Genomic DNA, 22,467 nt, shown 5'->3' with positions numbered 1-22,467 from the left:
TGAAAGCTACATAGTGAAATAAAATAGCACTAATTATTTTCTTTTGGTCGCGAGAAAATAATGAGAGAGAAAATACAATTTTTACTGAAAACAACAGTCACAAAAATAGTTTGACACGAAACAAAAATCTCTAATTTGCTTATTCTTTCACTCATCAAATTTGTTCAGAGTACTAACAGAAGGTATTTAGCATATTTGTGAGTGAAATTATTTTCTAGTTTTTGTATGTAAAGTAAATTAATTTTTTATGAATTAACTAATCTCGAGTAAGATCTACAAATAATAAAAATTTCAAAAATAAGAAGCAAGAATAAATAATAAGGCAGAATATGAATCATTCTTTAAAGGTTCTCTCTCTTTAGATATCTTTAATTAGCTATTTACATATAAGAAACTTCTTTCCAGTTGAATGGATAGTTTCATTTTAATATAAAAATAAATTTTAAAATTCAAGAAGATTACCGGCTAGAGATAAGTCGTTTCAATATACATACGATATATGTTTCATGTGCTATGCTTTGACCACATTTATTGGCATCTTTGTATATTGCATTCTTCTTATTCAAAAGTTGTTATTTCATCGTCATATAAGGGAACTTACGTGTATATCGATGCAGTTAAACGTGACAAGTCATGGGAATGCTGAGAACTTATCTTGCGAAAAATAGTGTTTTTATAATTTAGTAAAGTTATAACTTTATCAACATTTTTAGCCAATTATATTATAAAGATGCGATATTCAGGGGTGTAAATAGAAATAGATAGTCGAGGTGGCTCAATGGCGTAATGATTTCGCACTTCGGTACCTAATTATTGCGATATCGAGTTTCATCAAAGGAGTGTTTCTGATTGCACTATAAACTGTAGGTCTGCTGAGTGCAGTAGTCTGGCGCACCCTCACTCGTTAAACAATCATGAGCCGCAATACGCTCTAGAGTAGTTCTGAATCTCAATGATTCTGAATATCTGAAGGTTTTTTTAAATAGAAAATTGCCAGTCCTGACTCTTTTGGAATCCACTCTCAATTCATCTTATGAAACAGTTTTTCACTATTTTCCACGCTTTAAGCAACATAAGAAGAAAATAGATAAATTGAATTCAATTAATACATATCCAGTGAATTAAATTAAATGTGCTAAGTGAGTTGGTTTTAAATTATTTAGAATGTAAAAGTGTAAATTAAAGAAAAATGAAATCTTCACAGCTACAACAAAAAAGCAACTTTTTCTTCAATTAGAATTTCCAAGATTTGTTATAAATTTCCTTTGAAATTATCATGTCTATGTCAATAATGAATGTAGATAGATATGTGAATGTACATAGTGCAACGAATATGCAAACATATAAACATTACAAATTGTATTTGAATAAAATAAACAAAAAAAAAAACTGTACGAAATGGGAGCGTATGGGAGAGGAGGAGGAGGAGAAGGAAGAAGAAAAATATCTTTGTTTATCTTCATTGCCACAAGAAAATGCGAATGATGAATCATTCAAGAATCATGATTATGTTGTATGTTAGTGAAGTTTAACTAGATCGCATCGAAGTAATCTTTCACTTCTTTTTTATCATGTAAATTATAGTGGCGCATGTCTGTGCATATAATGACGATGAAATTTCATCTTCGTGCAGTCATAAAAATTACAATTTTACTTCAACATTAACACTTTTGAAGTGCATCAAGAAATGAATATAAAAAACGCAAAAGTGAGCCTAGAGGCAAAACATCATTTCCTTCTACTTCTTTTCCTATACAATTTATTTTTTGTGTATGTACAATGAAAAACATAATAGAGTCGAAGAATTGCGGCAGCTCCTTATTGTCATTTCTATACAATGTCTACTTGTGATAAATTCTAAAGAGATAACAAGAAGATCTGAATCAATTTTTTACGCTACTTCACGAAATTCCAGCTTTTATTCCTTAAAAACAAATGCGACATAAGTAGCATTAAGATACTATGCAGGTAGATAGCCGATTTTCTAGTTATGCATTGCCATTTTTCTTGTAGCATACTTTTAATGTCGATTCTCTTCCTCACACATGTTTTTTCTTCTTTACAGTAATGCCAATGAAGAAGATCTGATTCCAGGTATCTAATTTGTTGTGTTCAACACACAATCTGTTTTTTTTATTTTGGTTTCTATCCAATTCTCCTCATTTTCTTCTCTTTCTAGTTTACTGTTGCAGTGGTGAGCAACCTTATATTTTTCGCAACACACCTTGAAGGTAAACCTTGACCGAAAACGCACGCTGCACATGGTTCAAGGTATTTCCAAAATACTTGTGTGTTGCGGTACACAGGTTGCCCACCACTGTCCTATTGTGTTGAAATTTTAAATGCCTATATAATAATTTTTTAAATGCAAAATTACGGGTCATTTTGTGCGCAAAATAAATTTTTTAGAGGAATTTCATATTTTATGCAATAGTCAGTCACTAAAACAATAAAAACAAATTTAAGAGCGGAATGAATATGTAAAAAAGATTTCATCGCATATGCTAATGAAGTGTGACAAAACTGAAAGAAGAAAAATGTGTTTAGTTAGAAAATAGCATCACGAGAATAAGAAGACACAATGATTTATTTTACACGATTGAATTAGCACGTAACTAATTGTTTTAACATAAGTTTCTTAAAGCTTTTGTTTCAAACAAGGCATGAACACACTGCAAAGTATTCATATTAATGCCTTTTGTGAGGTTAAAGTAAGTAAATAATTGCAGATATGAAGATAAAATTCTTTTGCTGATCTCTATTTAAGGATATAATGAAGAAGGTATGATTTAAAACTGGATTTTTAAATAAAATTCAAGTAAATCAAGTAATTTTGTCATTTCAAAAAAGATGTTTTGAATTTTTAAATCCAACCTATGACATTCAAGACCGACTTAATTTGAATATGCATTTATATTTAAGGAATTAATTAAATAAAGAATATAGCTCATCCTTAGGAATCATTCGGGAAGCTATCACTTCAGTCTTTTTTTCTTAAGACATCAAGCAGTATCCAAAGAGTGGAATCTGGTGTATCGGCCCATTTAAAGACAAAAATTTCAGTGTTATACCTCTGTGGTTAGATGGTTAGGCAGCATACCGAATAGGGTAGTTCGTAATAAGTGAACGGAATCGTATCGGTATCACTGTTTTATGAGTACGTTGGTTTGATTTCAGCCAGAGATCGATCTCTCAATCATTAAATAGAGCAATGTTGTCCAAACTTTTTGAGTCACGCTAAACTTAGACTATAGAATTTTAAACACGGTTTTGACAAGAGTGATCTGAAGTGTTGTCGATCTTACAAGAATTCGCACAATGGTCCCCGACATTGCACTAATTGTTGTACATAGCTCACAGCATCCACTAATCGTTTCTTTTTTCAAATTATATCGATTGAGTTTAAATATAATGATTTTGTCAACCTTCAATAACTTGAAAGTTTTATCTCAATTCACTTGAAATTCATTAGCTCACGAGTGAAAGATATTTTGCAACAAAATCTTCATGAACGAGAATAATCATCACCTGTGGTTTCTTGTATTTTTTAGCCCATAAAAAATTTTTTTTTGTGTTTCTCTTCCTTTTCGATCATATTCTGCATCATTTTATGATTGTTATTATATTCTCATCGTCTGTATTTTTCATAATTTTTCAACTTATTACAGAAATTTTTTGATCGTCAATCGCGCATTGTTATTCTAACGTTTTCTCTTTCAACGCACCGGCAAAAGTGCTTTTAAACGGCTATTAAACATAATTTATTTGATTTTATGATTGGATAGCAAGCAATTCAGCAGAATGGTAAAATTATTGGATTCTTTTTTTTTTTCTTGTGATTATCATCCTTTAAATTAGATTATGAGAATATTAACTACTAACCATAGTCATTCCTTTGATGACTTCCCTTTCGCCTTTTCTTCAACGCGTCCGGTCTTCTTTGTTTTTCTTTTTCTATCGAATATCCATCATTTTTATCTTTGTTTGTTTCATAATTTAGGATTGAATCTTTTTGTAAATTACTTCGCGATTTTTTACGATTTGAACGTATGTTTTGAGCGGATGTGAGGATTATAAGAATGCACAATGTTAGGGTTATAAGGCACACACTTATTTTTTTCATTTTATACATTATTATATAGATTATTTCTATTATTTATCATATCACTTCCTTATCATTCAATGAACTTTCAAAATTTCACTTTTTTCTAATTTCTCATCATTATTATTTTCATTCCATTCTACATTAGAATACAAATATTTGCCTAAACTGCTTCTCCCTTTGATATTTTTTCACACCTTTTATTCAAATTAATCATAAAAATATCGAAATTTTTTAAAACTGCACTTAAATTCTTCTTTTTTAATTTGATTTATTCAAAAAAAAATTTTTTTTTTCTTGCACAAATTCTATTTTTATTCTTCTTTGCAAATCTGTTACACACAAATTTTCTTTTCCTTTGAAAATAATGACGATCGCGAAACATAACACGTCTGACTCCTTCAAACGATCACTCGACATTGAGAGAAGTTGTGATGCGTTTCTCAAAAATAATACACAAATGAGAAGAAATGCATAACAAAACATACCGGTAGAGGAGAGAGAGAATAGCATGAACACGTGAAACGATAAGAAGCATGATGTTAAACACATGAGCGAGTTATAAACAAAAATTTTCCTTCTCTTTCGCACTTGTGATTTAGATCATGTGAGATTGTCGGAACTAAAAAGGAATCGATAGTTTCATCTAGAAACTGTTCAAAAAGAATTATTCTCAGTATTATTTTAATGAACAAAGAAAAGTTTAGCGCCTTGTTGAATATAGTCTGTAGGTAAAATGTTACGGTCAATAATACTTTGATATTCTCATGAATAAATTTAACCTTTTACCTTTCTGTTGTCTGTTCTGTGTTTCTCTATGAATAGTTTAAGATAGGATTTTTAAATTACATCCTATGGGGTCGTTCATTTATGATGTTACCTGTTCCATTTTAAACGGAGAGTGGGACGAGGGGTGATTGTAACGTTGGAGTTGAGGGAAGAAAGGATTTGAAAATTTTTGTTTGCGTAACGTGAACATGAGGAATTTTCGATAGGAGGGTTTGAAAATATTAAATGTCTCCATGTATGACCAGAGGCGTATTTAGACCCTCTTTCCAATCTTTGGACAAAATTCTTCATTTGTTTGGGTTTATCAAAAACATCCTAAAACTCACCTAAATTTTTGCAATCCAACTTTTAGAGCTAATTTTAAAATGTAAGTAAGTGGTGGACAACCTTTTATTTTTCGCTGCAAACTTTAGAGGTAAACCATGCTGAAACTGCACAAGGCATACGGTGCATTGAATTTCTAAAAAGTTTTGGCGACATACTTGTGTACTGCGACACAAAAGCTGTCCACCACTGATTTAAGTCCATAGAAATTTATAAAATTTTCACATCCTTCACTTTATTGAATATCTTTAAGAATTCAAAATGATATTGAAATTTTTAATGTCCAAATGCATGTTTTAACATCAATTAAATTGATGTTTAAAATCATCTTGATGCAATTAATTAATTTTATTACAAACCTTGTTTGCAATTGATCTTCTTTGAGTACAAGCATTCACTTGAAAAAAGAAATATGTAGAGTAATAAGAAAATTAATTACAGAAAATGTAATTTATTTACAATCAGAGATCTAAAAAGGTGAATAAGATGAACATAAAAGTTAATCAATTTTCTTATTCATATGGTAAGCATATGTTTCAATTTCAATATAAAATTCAATTCACTGACAGGCCTTTGGTCTTTATTTTTTTGCTTTCATGTACTTCTGTGGATCTTATAAATGTATTTGTGAATGCAATTTAAATTATATATATATTGTAAAAGCACGCAAATAATTTTCATTTGGAGATCAGAGTTAAAAGATAAAATAAAAATTATATTCTTATGAAGGTTCGATTTTATAAAATTACTAAAAATATCATAAAGATGTATCATTTTTAATGATGACTACTTCTAAGATTACTAATCATTTATTTCTCAAAAGATGTCGCTACTGTCAACTAAGCCAAGACACACACATAAACAAGACATTTATTGTAGTTAAACTGACATTTTAAACTGCTCCTTAAAGTTATACAATTCATCATCAATTTCTCGTAGACGTCGGCAATACCAGTTCCAGTTCTTTGGCATATTCTCAAAGTTCGTGATGAGAGTTGATGGGGCGTGAATTTTGTATTTTTCTAAAATATTAAATATTTTCAGAATTATCGAGAATTTTAACTTTTTTTACTTACCTAAATATCTGTGGTATTTCCTTATCTCATCCATTTCCTCTTCACGCTCTCGATACTCCATTGTTGACTGATCATGTAGTTTCACTAATGTATCTAATTCAGCTGCATTTGTTGGCTGTTCACTCAACATTTTTACCCTAGATGTCAACTTTTCATTGAATATTTCCAACTTCTTTATCATGGTCATGCAAAGTGTTAGTTTGTAACCTTTCTTCCATGACTCAATATACTCAAGAACGCTTTTCTTCAGTTTCGTACAGTCAAATGTGACAAATGATATGACGACGCTTGTATCCTGCATAAGAACTTGATTTGATACATCATAATACTTCATCATGCTATTCTCAAACTCGATCAAGTCTAATCCACGTTCCTCATATTTTTGCATGAATTTATCAATATCAATTTCCCATACTATGCGAAACAATAGCCAAGTTTCAATATAATCATTGACTTTTTCCAAAAATTGCTCGATTACAGAATTTATTTGGAAATAAGCTTCACGACATTCAAGATCATCATTGACTATTTCATAGAAATCTTGTGAATCATTTTTATTTGGCTGATCAAACTTTTCAACCAGTCTCGGAAATATTTTAATGCTTTTTGTAAGGTCGAAATAAATATGCTTGATTGTATTCACAACTTGCTGTAATTCAGGCTCAAATTCAATTTTTCGATCATCCAATTTGATTTCAATTGCAATAATTGGATCAGGTTTCATGTTGTTTCGTCCATTCAACAATTCATATATTCCAATTAATGTATTGCGGCTTGCACTAATAATGCCATATTCAGCAAGTCCGTCAATTTTCTTTATGTAGTTTGCCCATCGTTCTGCCATTTCTGATGTATTCAAGTGACTTTCAAAGCCATCATAAATACAGATTATATAGTCAATGACTTTCTTATATGAAGCTCCAATAGACCTGACCGATTGATTTCTTGATTCTTTAAGTTTTCTCGCAAATTTTGATAATGATCCTATTGTCTTTACACTAATTGATTGCAAGTAACTGTTTGAAATGTCTTCAAAAAGCTTCACAATTGCTTTGTTAATGATTTTGTAGATATTGACAAAATCTTGAAGTTCTTCCAAGTGCAAAAGACATTCATTGATAAAATTATCTGTCATTTCATCGAGATAAGTAAGACGAAACATTCCAGGTGATATCTTTCTATCCATTTGCATGATGTGTTCTTTAAAAAGCAGTCTCTCTTTGTCTGACAATGCACACAGAATTCTGTTGTGCAATAGAACGACACTTACAACTTTATTGTACAAGTTAGTATATCTTGTCTGTTTAGTGTTGATTTGAATGAGCACGGCTGAATTTGGCATTTCCAAAAAATCAAAATATTTTATTTCTTGCATTACTGGCATAATTTTGCGATCAATATTACATTCCAATAGTCCACCATGTGTTGGACTTCGATTAATTAAAAACCGAGTTAAATAGACATTTGGCTGTTGACTTATTTGAGAATTCCAATAAGTATGATATCCCTCGATCCTTTTCCTGATGTTCTCAGTTGTTGATGTATACATTGTCAACATTTCTTCCATAATCCAAACTTTTGGAAGATAATGCGCAGCTGTCAAAAGATCTTTAATTCGCTTTAATCTCTTCATTTTTATATGAATCATCATAGCCTTTCCAGAATATTTTGGCAAGCATGATATATGCATATTTTCCAATTTTGATATATTATTGTTGGTATCAATCAATTCCTGACCAAACATGTTCCACATTTCTTCAACTTTACGAGTAAATTCAGCCTGAAGACTTTTACGTTTTGAGAAGTTATACGTAGCAGTCAATATGTCCAATGCTTCTTCAACATTATCAATATTGAGGAAGGTATGAACAAGTAGACTCTCAACACATCCTTCTAAAGTTCTAATTATTGTTTTGAATGACGAAATTTTCTCATACCAACTTGAATTATTGACATCAAGAATTGTTAATGATGAACTTTTTATGCTCTGCAATGCAGCTTCAAATTTCATTTGAATATCCTCACAAATTTTCAAAAATTCTTGACCATTATGACATCCAAATTTAAGTGGTGCTATCGATCCTGTTTCATCAATTCTACCAAAAACAATTATACTTTCACAGATTTCAATTATATCGTAAAGTCGTTGAATGAAATTGTTGATACGACTAAAGACTCTGATCTCATCCAGCATCCATGAACGTCGAAAATCTTCTATAGAGAATTGCTCAACTATTCGCTTGAAAATTTCCTTGTAGGCCAAACAACAGTCAATTGACATGTCACAAATTCGTATTCCAAATCTTGGCTGACCGCTAAGAATCTTTTTGATGTCAATTTTTGAGATGCAGTAACTGATAATCTCATTACTAAGATACATAAAGAGTCGTTCTGTATTTTCCTTGTTATCATAATAATCAGAATGGATTGAAATCACTCGAATAAGATAAATGATTTTTGGGAGTTTTGGTGGAACATCTTTTGGCCATTCAGATTCTTCAAGTTCTTGACATGGTGCAATAAGTAGCTTCAAAAATGATGAATTGGAACTTGCTTGTTCAATTTCTGTTTGAAGTTTTTCACTAAGTGACAAGAATTCCTTGATGAAAAGTGACTGAGAATTTGTAAGTATTTCAGTAATATGCTGAACATTTGGATGCTTTAATTGCTCATTGATGCCACTAAACACCTCAACTAGAAAGTAATTTTAAATCATTAAAACAGCAGTTCTCAATAAAAATTATATCTTACATTTATAAACCCAAAAATCATATTCATCAGATGGACATGGTAAGGATGCCTGATTCAAGCATTTCATGTCATTCATGCACAATTGAATCTGAGAAATCCAATAGCTCAGAACATTTTCATAGCGCTTAATCAAAGGTTTATTAACAACAGCTTCTTTGACACTCAAATTATGTCCTTCATCTGGAACATACAGAATAACCATTGATCCAATTTTCGAATTGATGTCCGTCAAAAGAGCCATGAATGAGTGCATTTCATTGAATAAAGTTTGCTTGATTTGTTCATCCCATCGCGTGTCATTAAGAATTCTTGGTATATAAACGCATTGAAATAGCATAATAACTGTTTCGTCAATATTTTCATTAATAGTTCCAAAGGTCACCTCATCATGAAATCCATCAACCGTAAACACGTGACCTAATTCTTCACGAATAAAGTAAGTCAATTGCGAAATTGGATTTGTCGGAACACATGGACCGGCACTTAGATATCCGTTGTCAAAATAAACAAATATTTGAATTTCCATGACATCAAGAAACCATTTCTTTACATTTTCCCTGAATGAGTCATCAATGTCATTGTCACTTAAATCATATGATGTAGCCATGTGTTGGATGTAAAGCATTAATTTTGCTAATTCTGCTTCCGTGTATTCAGGAATTGGAACTATTTCCTCTTCTTCGACAACTTCAATAATCGCTTTTTTCGCATCTAAGAAATTTAATTTTACTTTTTATTAAGGTTCTTGTGAGGATTTATAGGTTGTTTACCTTGTTCTCTTTCACTCGAATCTGTGCTGTAATTATCTTCATCAAAGTCCATCATAGTTTAATTTTAAAATTGATATAAATTTCCGTAAACAAGGATGTGGACGTCTAGTTTAATTGAATGCTTGTTTTCGAATAAACAAAATAGCATTTTTGAATAAACAAATTGGAAATAGTTTGTAAATAATGGTTGCTATGATTGAATTCTAATAAAATTTTCAAAAATACGTTGTTTTTTTATTTCTTCTTTTTCACTTTCATTTTACTTCGTTTTTTCCAATTTTACGTATTTCTCCAAATAATGAGATCTTTAGTAGTGTTAAGCTGCCCACCCTTTTTTTTTGTTGAAGAACCTGAATATGTTACCTGCAAATTACATGTTAAAATGACCAAATATGTATTATTGATTTCTTCTTCTTCACATTTAAATTTGTCAACAGAACATTTAATTAAAAAGCACACACAATTTTCTTGATCATGCATATTTTATCAATCATGATTTTTGATCCTGTATAAAAGGACATGCTTTATATTTTTTGAATTCAATCACAATTCAAAAGTTCAAAATGAACATTTCAATTGAGGAAACATTTTCATTTGAAGTTGTTTTAAACGATATTTTCCATCATATTGGTAAGAAAATATTTGTTAATTATCACGAGTGGTACTGGCTGCGATAAGTCGAGTAGAAGCCTAGTTATAATCTTGATATATTATAGCATACTTCACAAATGTCGAGTTTAATTCTAGACTTAAGATCGACAAATCGCCTGTTTCCACTCGGGTATTGTAATTCGTTAACATGAATATATCTCCAGTTTCTCAATACTTCACAACATTATATCTGGTATGCATTGTCGTATCAAGTGAAACAAAGTTCAAGCCACTTCTCTATGATGTCCTTTCATTTACATTTCATTATGATCAAACACCAAGTACAAAGAAAATTTATCAACAAGGAATTGACATAGGCTGCCAGGCTTTCATAATTTCTGATGATGTATTTGGAAGTTTTCTTGAAAATTTTCATGAACTGCATGATACATCAATTCAAGTGTTCCCTAAGAAGCACGTTCTTGTGTATTCTGATGTGTTACATTCAAAGCCTTTGAATTTTGATAAAATTTTTCGGAATCCAGCAATAGATGGTGAGTTTAATTTTGATTGGGAAGTTTCATAGCGATCAGAATCAAACCTTATATGATTTTGCAGATCTACCTAATATTTTATTCATGGAATATAATGAAAACACTCAGATCTTCAATTTCAAGACAACAAAATTCGTTGGACCAAATGCTCATAGTTCAGATTTGCAGGATATATTAACGCTTGACTTAAATTACGTTGAAGACTTTAAAGATTTATTGGAAACGACAAATTTATTTCCTACAAAAGTAAAGAATTTGAAAGGTCGTGAAATCGGACTGGCCATATTTAACTATATGCCTTATACAATATGGAAGGAAGTTGTAAGCAGTTTCAATGAATTATCTTTGCATTTACTAAACCTTTTTAATCCTAGAACGAAACTGGAGTGGAACCAAATGCTTATGAAATATCGAAAAAGACACCTTTATTAATTGATGGAACTGAAGGATGGGTTTTTATCCAATTCTGTAAAAGAGTTAACTGTACTTTACTTATCTCATTAGGTAAATTTTTGTAGCTCATAATTTATTAGTTTTCAAACTATATAAATTGGAAATTGGCAAGCGCTAAAAAGCGCTAAAGCCAGTTTTAGGCGATATCTGAGGAAGGTCATGGATCACAATTGATCTGTATGGCCAGCGAAGTGATTGAAATAAATTTTTTTCAGATGAAGCTGGTGAATGGGGTGAAATTTTCGACAATCGAACTGGCAATGGAATAATTGGTGCAGTTGTTGAAAGGAGAGCAGAAGTTGGTGTTGGAGCTTTATACTCGTGGTTTCATGAAAGTATTTTCCTGTCTTTATCAAAATTCATATCTCGAACTGGTGTAACTGTTATAACTCCTAAGCCTAAGTATAGCGCTAAAATTGATATTTTGTTATTTTCATAAAATTAATTTGTTCTTTCTTAATTCTGTGAAGGCTACGTGACCCGATCGGAACTCCTCTACTGCCATTCCAATTTTCCCTGTGGATTGCTGTTATTGTGTCATTTTTCGTCCTTCTAGTTTGTGACAAATTATTGAGAATTGGATATATAAAAATTAATGACGCCAATAAAGATCACATAATTGTCAGTTTCTCGAAAATTGGAATAAACATTTTAGGAATCTATGTCTTGCAGTCAGTGCAATTTAAGTAAGATCCAGTGATAACGCTACAATTATTTACTAAATTATTAAAATTGTAAATTGTAGATCAATCAAGACAGGAATGCTTATATTTTTTACTACAGTACTAATTTTGGGACTCCTCCTCGGTAATTCATATTCATCAAGCTTAGCAAGTGTTCTTACAATTCCACAGTAATTTCTTGATATGAAAATTTTATTAGACATTTCTGTTCAAACAATAATTTAAATAATTTCAAGGTACAAGAAAGCAATCGATACTGTAGAGGAACTAGCAGCTAGTGGAATGGAATGGGGTTCTACTCATGATGCATGGATTTTTTCAATTTTGCTCGCGACTCAGGTAGAAAAATAAAAATATTAAATCATAAATTTCACTAATGACTTGATTGAATAGCCAATGATTCTACAACTGCTATCGAAATTTCGAACACTTTCCAAAGAGAGTCTAGAACAACGTGCAATAAATGAAGATTTGAGTTTTAGCATTGAACGATTACCTTACGGACACTATGCAATCGGTGAATATATTACAGAACGGACAGTTAACAATTATCAAACATTAAAAAATGACATTTACTATGAAATGTGTGTTGCTATGTCAACAAAAACATGGCCACTGATGAGCGAACTGGATGATTTGATTTTACAAATATTTGAAAGTGGAGTTCAAAAATATGTGGAACTGGATGTAAATATGAATTTAAATATAAATGAATTGCATTTACGAATTAAGTATTTTTATTCAGGTTGTTTTAAAGAACACAAATAACAAAATTCAGCTTGCTGTTGAAAGATCAAGACATAGAGATGCACCTGGTCCTACAAACTTGACTCCATTGCATTTAAGTGGAGCATTTATATTATTAGGAGTTGGACTTATAATATCTACAATATCATTTTTAGCTGAAATCATACATAAGCATAAAAACAAGAACAAAATTTTAAGATTACAATAGAAATTTTATTTACATTAATTGTTTAATATGAGTACATTAAAAATAGTAATTGGCAAGCGGTAGCCAGCGATAGAGCCAGCTTCAAGAACCGACTAAGGAAGGCCATGGATCACACTTGATCTGTACGGCCAGCGATGTAAGTAAGTAAGTACATTTCAAAATATGAATTTTTCATTCTTAAATCTAAAAAGTTAAAGCTTTTAATCATTTGTAGTTCCTTTAAAAAGAATTTAAAAGAATATTAATAAAAATTTATGATTCGCTATCATAATACATTTCCCTAATATTATTTTCCCACATCACGCTAAAATCAGCATCAGGAAAACCTTGTAAGTTCATCAAAGAATTAGCATAAACTCTCAAACATGCAATTTGGCGCTTCAAGTTGATATTCATAGTAGTTGCATTCAGTGACTGAGTCTCTAGCAATCTTTCATATGCTTTATTCTTGTTTCGCGACATTCTTGCAGCAATAGTATTTTTGGTACGTCTTTGTTGTTGTTCTTGAGTGCGATTTTCAGTTCCTGGAAAGTTTCTTGCCATATTTTGATGATAAGTAGTCTCGAGTTTTTCAATAGGAACTTTTGGCTTTTTCTTCTGAATATTCTTTAATCTTTCAAATCTCAACATTGCTGGCATGAAAAGTTTTTTTTCTAGTTCAATATTATTGTCAACTTCATCAACTTCATCAACTTCATCAACTTCCATTTCCATGTCTTCCTCCTTAATTGTTCTTTGTTCTATTGCTTGAGATTCATGCTTCTTGTCTGTATCGTTTTCAACCCAATCAATCATCAATTGACCATCATCACTTGAGAAACTTGCATTATTATCATCAATCTTAGGTTTTTTAATGACTTCATTAACATGATTAATTTCTTTGACTGATTGTGGGGAGTTAATTGACGATGCATAGGATGAAGTACGTATACGCTTTGTTGTGGAGTTGTTTGCACTATAAGTAGGACGTCTATTTGAAAAATCCAGTAATTCACGAAAGCCAAACTTTTTTCCTCGTAATCCATTAAGCGTTGTATCAAGTTCCTTCAAATTATCTTGCAGATTTTTTATCATAATAACTTCGATATCACCTTCAATTTCTTCTCGCGGTATTTCCGTATCCAAGGAAAATGAATTCGATGCCGCTGTTTCAGTTGATTGAGGCGACGATGTTATTGATGATTTTGCAGGAGACGCCATTGAACTTGTTGATACATCAGAAAGTCCAGGTTCAACTTTTATTATTGGAGATTGAGCCATTGCTGGATTGCCTGATGAGAATGCGGCTATCATATTGGCATATGCCATGTTTTGTTGATGCAGAAAAATGTTACGATAAATTGATTGAAATTGTTCGTTTAAATTTGATGTGTTCATCTTTTTAAGAGCTCTTTTACTTTGGAAATCCAAAACTAAACTGTAAGACTTAACTGCAAATGTCTTTAATTTATTTGATAAATTTCAATCGAATTCAATCCTCTCTCAAGTTTAAAAACTTATATAAGTAGGTAATTATTAGTGTACATACACAAAGGACATCACAGTGTTATCTTCTAAATTGCGTTTGTATTGTAATTTTGAGCAAATTGAAGGAAAATTCCTGTATTTGTGAAAAAAGTCACGTAATCATTAGAAAAATTAGTCCAGGTACATTTTCATAAAATTCTCTTTTACATAATTTGATTTTCGTCAACAGTCGAAGTCCGTTAAAATATTTTGTGGGTTGGACGAATAACTCTATAATTGCTCTTAAAAATATATAGACTTTATCATGAAAATTGAGAAACTGGGAATACACAATATGCACATGCTCGTGATTTTACAAAGAAACTTTTTGTTTTGCTAAATTTTATAAAGATTACCTGAAAATTCTTGCATTAACGTGTTTTGAAAGAGAGTTTCTGAATTCTCTATGCTCAAAAGAGAATGAGAGTAGAATGCCGAGTAACTTGATTTACATAATTTTATTCAACACATTTATTGAAATACAATTAAATTTTTGATATAATGTCATTTGATTAACTTGATAAATGCTTTAAATGAATTTTTAAAATATTTTAATAGCATGAATTAGTGATTATTTTAGTTGAAAACTCCATCCATTTACAAATCTGCCACATATCCTTCTATTATGATTCCTGAAAAATGTCAAAAAATAACGAATTTTTTAGTTAAAAGTAAAGATTTTTCAATATAAACCCGAGTGGACAACTTGGTATAGTGTTTAGCTTAGTAGTAGCCAACCTGTGTGCCACCAAAAAATGTTGGAAAAGCCATGAGCCGTATACCGTGTGCGGCTAGGCATTATGCATTAGCTAGATATTATGTCAAGTTGTCCACTTGGAAAAACGTAAGCTACCAGGAGCAATTTCCTCTTGAATAAAATCTAAATTTTCATTTTCATCAGTATTTCCATTCTTGCCATGTAATCTTTCAGTTGGTACTGGTGACTTTCTTTCTTGTGGACGAGGAGCATCTTCGTTGCATGATCGTGGACGGTTAGATTTGCTGTGATAAACCACAGATGAATAGCTTGGTTTTGTTTCCACAAATGGTTCTGAAAAGATGTTTTTATAGAAAATTCTATTAATCTCGAAAATCAGATATTCTCAAGCCAATAAATCATTGTATTTATATCATTGTAGATCAATGCATACTGATACATTTGCAATTCATGATCATGCTCTTGTTCAAATTTTTTTACCTGAATTATTATTGATTGAATCTTCTTGGGGTAATGTAAACTTAAATTCTGTTGATCTTTTCATAGAATTTCGATTATATGGCGTCTTCCTCAACATTGCTTGGAAGTTAAATGGTGGATCATCACCTTCAGTCTAGAGATTATAGAATACATTTGAATCAATTTATTTACAGCACTTAAATCCAAAACTCACTTCTTCAATTGATTTCTTTCCCATTGATTCCATTTCTCTTATTGGATCAGTTTTTCGACCAGAAGGTGATGGAATGGAAGGTGCTGGCCCTTTTTTCATCCATGGTGGCATCGTTTCAGTAGAATCTGATATTGGTGGTTTTGGAGCACGTTTTTTAGGAACGAAATTCTTTTGAACTGGCTCTCCTCCATACTTTTGTAGTAAATTTCCAACATTCGGTTTTGAATATGGAGTTGGTGATGAACAGAATGGACGTGGCTCTACCTCAATTGGCTCTTCCACTTGCATACTCTGACGTGGTGATGGATTATATTCAATTTTCCTTGGTTTAACTTTCTGTAATTTAAATTTTATTTACATTATTCTCATACGCGAATTTCATATTTACAAACCTTCAAAGGAATTGTTGGATCTCGATTATATGGCTCATCAACAATCATTCCATCATCTTCATTGATATCAGCATAAACTGATTCACGTCTATTGCCAGAATAATACAAGTTATTGCTGATATGAGTAGAGACATTTGTTCTTCTCCTCAATGGAGCATCCCAAGCTTCAAATTCTTCCTCATAAGCAGTAAAATTGGTAACTTGTGACATGTCACATAAGAATTTCGTGTCAAAGTATGGAATTTCATCTAAGCGGAACGGAATTTTCCAAACTGCTCGGCGTATTGGCCCAAGCTGCTCCTTGTTTACTTCTTTAGAGTCAATTTTTTCTAATAACACGCACTTTTCAGTGCACGTCAAGCCTGTCATCAATCGTTGATTATAAATATGAACTTGCTGAAATTAATTAAAGTTAAAGCTGCAGATAAATTTAAGAATTTTAAATTTTTTACTTGAGAAAAGTTAACAAGATCCATATGACGAACAGATCTATATTGCAGCAATATTTGGAAAATTGATTTGTTCTTCCAGCGACAAGCAAACGGTTCAATAAATTTGGCAGTAGCTATGTCAATTTTCCCAGTTTTTTGATTAATCAATGGACCATAAATTTTTCTAATTTTATAGCCACGAAAAGCAGTTTGAATTTTAATGACAGCTTCTTCTTCATTCATATCTTTATGTTCTGCAGCGCATATTGGCTTCTTTAATACACTCTTTATTTTGTTTGCCATATTTTTCTTTGCCAAAAATGCTCGCATCATTGACTGTACTTTAATAATTTTCTTAACCTGTGTTTCATACAAACGAGACAAATATTCTTCATTGTAGTATTTCAAGAAAACTTTTGATGTTCCAATAATCCATCCTTCCATTTTCAATCGAACTAACAAGAGACGACAATTGTCTTTCGTCAATTCCACATTTTCATCAAACTCAAATGCAAGAAATTTGTAACTATAGAAAAAATAGATTAATATAATTTTATGAGTTAGTAGTGCATTTTAGCTGAGCAGGCCTGCAGATTTCGGCTTTAACTTATTGTTCGTCTACGGCTGCAGACCTGCAGTTTTGGAAGAATCTTATGAATTTGATTTCAATTAATATTACCGTCTCAAAAATTCTTGGAATGCAATGCGGACCGAAAAACCTTTTTGTCTAGCTCTGGCTGTATCTAGAACTGCCATAGCTCTTAATTGTTGACGAACCATGTCTTCATTTAACCCGTTTTCGCGATATTCCAAATCACATCTTATACATCGAACAAAATGGATTCCACCGCTGTTAGAAATAACTGATAAATTTTTAAGAAGATCTAATGATGCAGCACGAAAGACAGTAGACATAGTACGCATTTTATGGATTTGAGAATATTGTCCTCGTGAAAGTGTATTCATTTTCTGGAAGTAAAATTATTAAGAATTTTTGCATGTCTTCTCAAGTTTTTCCTTACCCGATTTTTAATCTTTTCTTGGACTAAAGCATCAGCCCATTTTAATCCTTTCCTATTTTTAACTGTATTCCGAGAATATGATTCATTCATAGCCATCGTTAAGTTTCCGCTTTTTGACAATGGATTCGTAAAACAAATTTTAATAATTTCATCTTCAGACATTCGTAGAGTTTCAATCATTTCAAGTGGCTGAAAATCTCGATTCTTTTCAACAAAATCGCGTGTATCATAAACAATCTTTCCAGAATAGTGTGCAACTGTAAACTCATGTGCACTATATCTTTGGATATAAGGTGACTTTCTATTACCAAGCGTATCTGTTATGAATTCATAATTATATTGTCCACGACTTGATTCATCAATAACATGAAATATGCCTTTTGGTGTATTCATAAGTTGATCAACTGCAATTTTGTTGTCATAGAAATTAAGTTTTGTGACTGGAAGGTGTTCTTCTTCTTGTTCAACCATCTCCCAGACAAATACACGCTGATTGTAATGATATTGCATTTGCTCATTAATTGAATTGATAAACAGTTGCTCAAGACGATTTCTTTTGAAGCACTCGAAGCCAAACAGATCCATCAGAATAATGGAATTGGCGTCACCACTTTGAAAATATAAAGTAAGTATTTTATTCAATTAAATGTTGATAATTTAACTTACAAAATCGCTCTGTTGTATGCAAGCTTTTGATTGATTAGATTTGTAATGTAATCGACTAATCGAGAGTAAAGGTTGCCAGCTAGAACATCTCGAGCATCACGAGCTTGATCTATCATTTAGAGATTTATTTTGAAATTTTTCACCATTTTGTTTTTAAAATATTTAATTTTCTTAAAATTTTACCTGGAGTCATTCGACGTTTTTCAATATTGCCTTGAATCAAAACACAATAATTGACTAGAGCCCATTGGAACTTCTTCTCATCTACTTTTAATAATGGAGCAATTTTTGCTGCTACATTTGGATCTTCTAATGCAGCTTTTCTATCATTATCACATTCCTTAAAACGAACATCACCAAGAATTAAAATTGCTGCAAAGATTTTATATATAGCATCAAGAGTATCTTGAGAGATATCGAGAGCTAACAGAGCTTGTTCGAAATCTTTAAACTTCAATGCATTTCCTAAAGGATCATCACGAACGAAATCCAGGTTTGATTTCACAAATGTATCAGGAACACGCAAGTATCGATAATGTCGACCACTTTCTAGATTAAAGTCGCCCAGACGTTCCTCAGTATCCATTCCATCATAAAAGTAATAAAACATGTGGAAATTTGGTTGAGACCTGAAAATTAAACAATACTTTTCAGGTACCATAATTGCAATCAAATGTCACTTACATGTCAGTAGATGAAACTCTTGATTTTTCTAATAAATTAATCCAGAAGATTCCTCCGCTTAGTTTTCCAGTTGATCCGAATGTCAATTGAGTTTGCAATACACATCTGGTTGAGTCATTATTTAATGGTGTTCCAGCATTAACTAGACCATTAATAGCGATTAATGCATTCTGAATGCGACCAACTACACCTGCATTTCCTTCTCCCATAATGAGAAGATGTTCGAAGCACAGTCGCATGTTAGTGGTCTTTCCAGAGTAAGACTCTCCAGAAAATATGATATATTGCTGCTCTTCATGATGCATCATGTCTTGATAAGCGCTATCAGCAACAGAGAAAATATGAGGTGCATTGTCTGAACGTGACTTGAACATGTATCGATTGTGGAACTGGGAAAAATTAAGTCAGGTAAATTTTTTTATGATTTTGCATTCTTATAGGCGTACCTTTCGATCGTAAATTGGAAATTCTTTATTAGGATTTAAAGACAGTAAAACATCTCCAATGTATGTATATGTTGAGCCAATTTTCATTCTATTCTTAACTTCTTCAAAAATTGTATCATCAGACAATCGTTCCAAAGCTGCCAAGTCTTCAACATAAAGCTTCTCAGTTTTATTGTCATGGGTTCTTAATAAACCATTACAAATAATGGCCTCGTCTTGTGATGGAAAATTGATACTTTCTACATCACTGTGAAGCATTTTAATCTCTTGTGAAAGCTTTGAGAAACAAATAAAATGTGTTATGTCAGTTGCATACCTTTAAGGGATCTCATTAAAATTCTCTTACATGATAATCGTTAGTAGGGAGATCAGTGAAGAATGGATGTTCCATTAATTCTATCAGGAAAGGACGATGATCAGGATTTTTCTCTAAACATCTGAAAATCATTACATGAGTAAATTTCTCAATGGAATTAAAAACATCAAATTTACTCTCCAATGAAGTCATTGAAATTTTGACTCCAATTTGATTGACGATATAAAGTCGGTGGTGGATTTCTTAAAATCTGAAACATTGCTCGAGTTGGATGCATGTCACCAAAAGGAGTTTTTCCATCAGCCAATTCAATCGCTGTTATTCCTAAAGCCCAAACATCTGCTCGATTATCATAAGTATATCCTTTTGCACTCGCAATGACTTCTGGTGCCATCCAACTGATGGATTAATGTGATAATTAATTTTGAGGAAATAAATACATTTTGGCTTGACTCACCTGCAAGAACCAATACAGGTTGAACGTTTTCCATTTGTCGATTTTACGTCACGCGATAATCCATAATCACAAAGCTTTATTTCACCTTCTTTTGTCATCAAAATATTACTTCCACGAATGTCACGATGAATAACGTTATTCTCATGTAGATGCAATATAGCCTTAGCAACTTCACGTAAAATGTAAGCAATATGTTCTTCACTTATACGCTTATTGATGGTTTGTAATGACTTGATAATGTCAATAACTGGACCAGCTTCACAATATTCCAGAACAAACCAAATTTCGTCAGGTTCTTTTGATTCAGATTTCTTACGGTAAACTCCATAAAAATCCGGTATGTTTGGATGTGACGAATAATCCCGTAACACACGATATTCTTCATTAATATAAGGAATTAAATCCTTTTCATAACGTTGAATTTTTATTGCCACATTCCTTCCATTTGATTCTTTATCACTCGCAATATAAACTTTCGAACAAACACCTGTTCCGATCACTTCTTTCAGTTCGAATCGTTCATTCGGACTTGGTAATGAATTGTAAGCCAATAAACTCATTGTTCAATATGATTTATTCAAGCAAATGATGCAATAATTACAGACAGTTAAGAAGCTTCAAAAATGTCTCCTATATTTTCACTTTCTTTTTTAAATTAAGGGTAAATAAACTTGTGGATTTGACACACGTGATGTAATGTTTCTGTATATTGATTTTGGATTATATGTGTACAATGGTCTTATTAAATTATGCTGAATAAAAAGTAAGAAGAATATATAAAATAGAATTGAAATTTCTTTTTATATCTTGATATAATTTGGAATTAAAGTAAGATTCTTAAAATAAATTTAATAAATCAAATTTTTAAGGAATTTGTCATTAACTTTCACGCTTAAGCATGAAATTTCTCATGATTTTTAGATATTTGATCGAAAATTCCTTAACAGCATTCATGAACAATTAACTTCCAATTAACATTTGATTTAACTCTAATGAATTAAAAACTATTAGATCCACTTTTCCTATTAAATAATAAATTAGTGATCTTGAAAACTTGTTAATTTTTAAACTTTTCATTCAAATTTAATTGACATAATTTAATTAGTAACACGAAAAATCCAAATTTATTCATAAATTTAGTCATTAAACTTCTCACAATTTAAATAGAAACTCAACAATTAAAATTTGCATTTAAAACTTTTCAATTCACTCCAAAATTTGAATTTGAATTTTTTAAAAAATTTTTTTCACACCTAATTGAATTAATGAACAGAGCTTAAGAATGCTGTTGTCTTCACTTTTTCTTCCCTTTTTCCAACTTCACTGAACTGGGCACAAAACTAAAGTGAATTAATTTTTGTATTCTTGTCATCAGGAAAACGTTCTGAAAGCCATAGAAATTCCTAAATTATTTTCACCTAATTAAATTAAATGCTCAATTTTCCAGTTTTGAGTTGCTGCTGATGCAAATTTACTTATTGAAAATCGCTAAATGGCAACAAAGCATGAATTTCACTAAAATTTGCTTAAATTGCGCATGAAATCCCTTCCACCGATTAATTTTATGGAAATTTGTGGAAGTAATGTTTACGTTCCTGAGCACATTTATCTTAATGTTATAGTAAGTTATAGTGATGACACCTGTTAGATTTATCGGCTCGCGCATGCTAATTAGACATATCAACAAACATTTTTTAAGAATTTTGTGAGATTTATGAATGAACATTTTGTACTAGACTTTACTTACATAAAGTTGTATTAAGTCAGATTAAGATTTTATCATTTCTAAGAACTTTTACTCTGTAAATCTGTACTTTCAAAATAATGTTGAGCATGCTCAGAGAAATCCCATTCCATTGTATTCCTTTTACTGTATCTATTTTTTTATCTTTTTGCATCTAAAAAATCTCTTTAGTTTTGTTGATAATTCCATTATAAAGATGAGAAAAGAAATGGATGTACAAAGGAAGTAAATTTCAATTGCACCATAAAGACGATTAATCTCTAATACTTTTCGTCCTCCATCCGGCTTCGATTTCAAATAACGTTTGTCGGCATATTTGGATGTGATATAATCAATTATACCATGAGCCATCATGTAGTCAAGA

The 22,467-nt window shown here is 31.3% G+C and overlaps 4 protein-coding genes across 5 annotated transcripts in view; 1 reads left to right on the top strand and 3 right to left on the bottom strand.

The window, feature by feature from the left end:
• Positions 1–4,147, bottom strand: part of wb (wing blister) — a 40,261-nt gene extending 36,114 nt beyond the window's left edge. For both annotated transcript variants that reach the window (XM_070640421.1, XM_070640422.1), the window contains exon 1: positions 3,883–4,147. In XM_070640421.1, the coding sequence (XP_070496522.1) occupies positions 3,883–4,132 (250 nt within the window). In that variant the 5' untranslated portion in view covers positions 4,133–4,147. The remainder of the gene's footprint in view (positions 1–3,882) is intronic.
• Positions 4,148–6,094: 1,947 nt separating this feature from the next.
• LOC139090711 (uncharacterized) lies at positions 6,095–9,867 on the bottom strand. The gene is made up of 4 exons (XM_070640510.1): positions 9,813–9,867; positions 9,043–9,753; positions 6,292–8,985; positions 6,095–6,237 (listed from the first exon to the last, which is right to left on the bottom strand). The coding sequence occupies exons 1-4, from the start codon at positions 9,865–9,867 to the stop codon at positions 6,095–6,097; spliced, it is 3,603 nt and encodes a 1,200-aa protein (XP_070496611.1).
• A 744-nt stretch (positions 9,868–10,611) lies between these two features.
• LOC139090710 (probable glutamate receptor) lies at positions 10,612–13,048 on the top strand. The gene is made up of 9 exons (XM_070640509.1): positions 10,612–10,957; positions 11,022–11,278; positions 11,332–11,461; positions 11,626–11,812; positions 11,881–12,096; positions 12,156–12,263; positions 12,330–12,432; positions 12,487–12,780; positions 12,839–13,048. The coding sequence occupies exons 1-9, from the start codon at positions 10,612–10,614 to the stop codon at positions 13,046–13,048; spliced, it is 1,851 nt and encodes a 616-aa protein (XP_070496610.1).
• A 2,009-nt stretch (positions 13,049–15,057) lies between these two features.
• On the bottom strand, positions 15,058–20,994 carry ninaC (STKc_myosinIII_N_like and MYSc_Myo21 domain-containing protein ninaC). Its single transcript, XM_070640423.1, has 15 exons — positions 20,360–20,994; positions 20,079–20,300; positions 19,933–20,023; positions 19,587–19,862; positions 19,141–19,529; positions 18,640–19,085; positions 18,457–18,565; positions 17,791–18,400; positions 17,448–17,737; positions 16,790–17,294; positions 16,338–16,733; positions 15,946–16,281; positions 15,753–15,885; positions 15,408–15,605; positions 15,058–15,186 (listed from the first exon to the last, which is right to left on the bottom strand). Exons 1-15 carry the CDS (start codon positions 20,917–20,919, stop codon positions 15,152–15,154), a joined length of 4,596 nt encoding a protein of 1,531 aa, XP_070496524.1. The 5' UTR covers positions 20,920–20,994; the 3' UTR covers positions 15,058–15,151.
• Positions 20,995–22,467: the final 1,473 nt, after the last annotated feature.

The sequence above is a fragment of the Chironomus tepperi genome, unplaced genomic scaffold (assembly GCF_022539635.2).
Source record: "Chironomus tepperi strain 1889 unplaced genomic scaffold, CSIRO-AGI_Ctep_v1 contig_219, whole genome shotgun sequence".
NCBI classification, from domain to species: domain Eukaryota; kingdom Metazoa; phylum Arthropoda; class Insecta; order Diptera; family Chironomidae; genus Chironomus; species Chironomus tepperi.
This window is presented reverse-complemented; position numbering and strand designations above follow the sequence as displayed.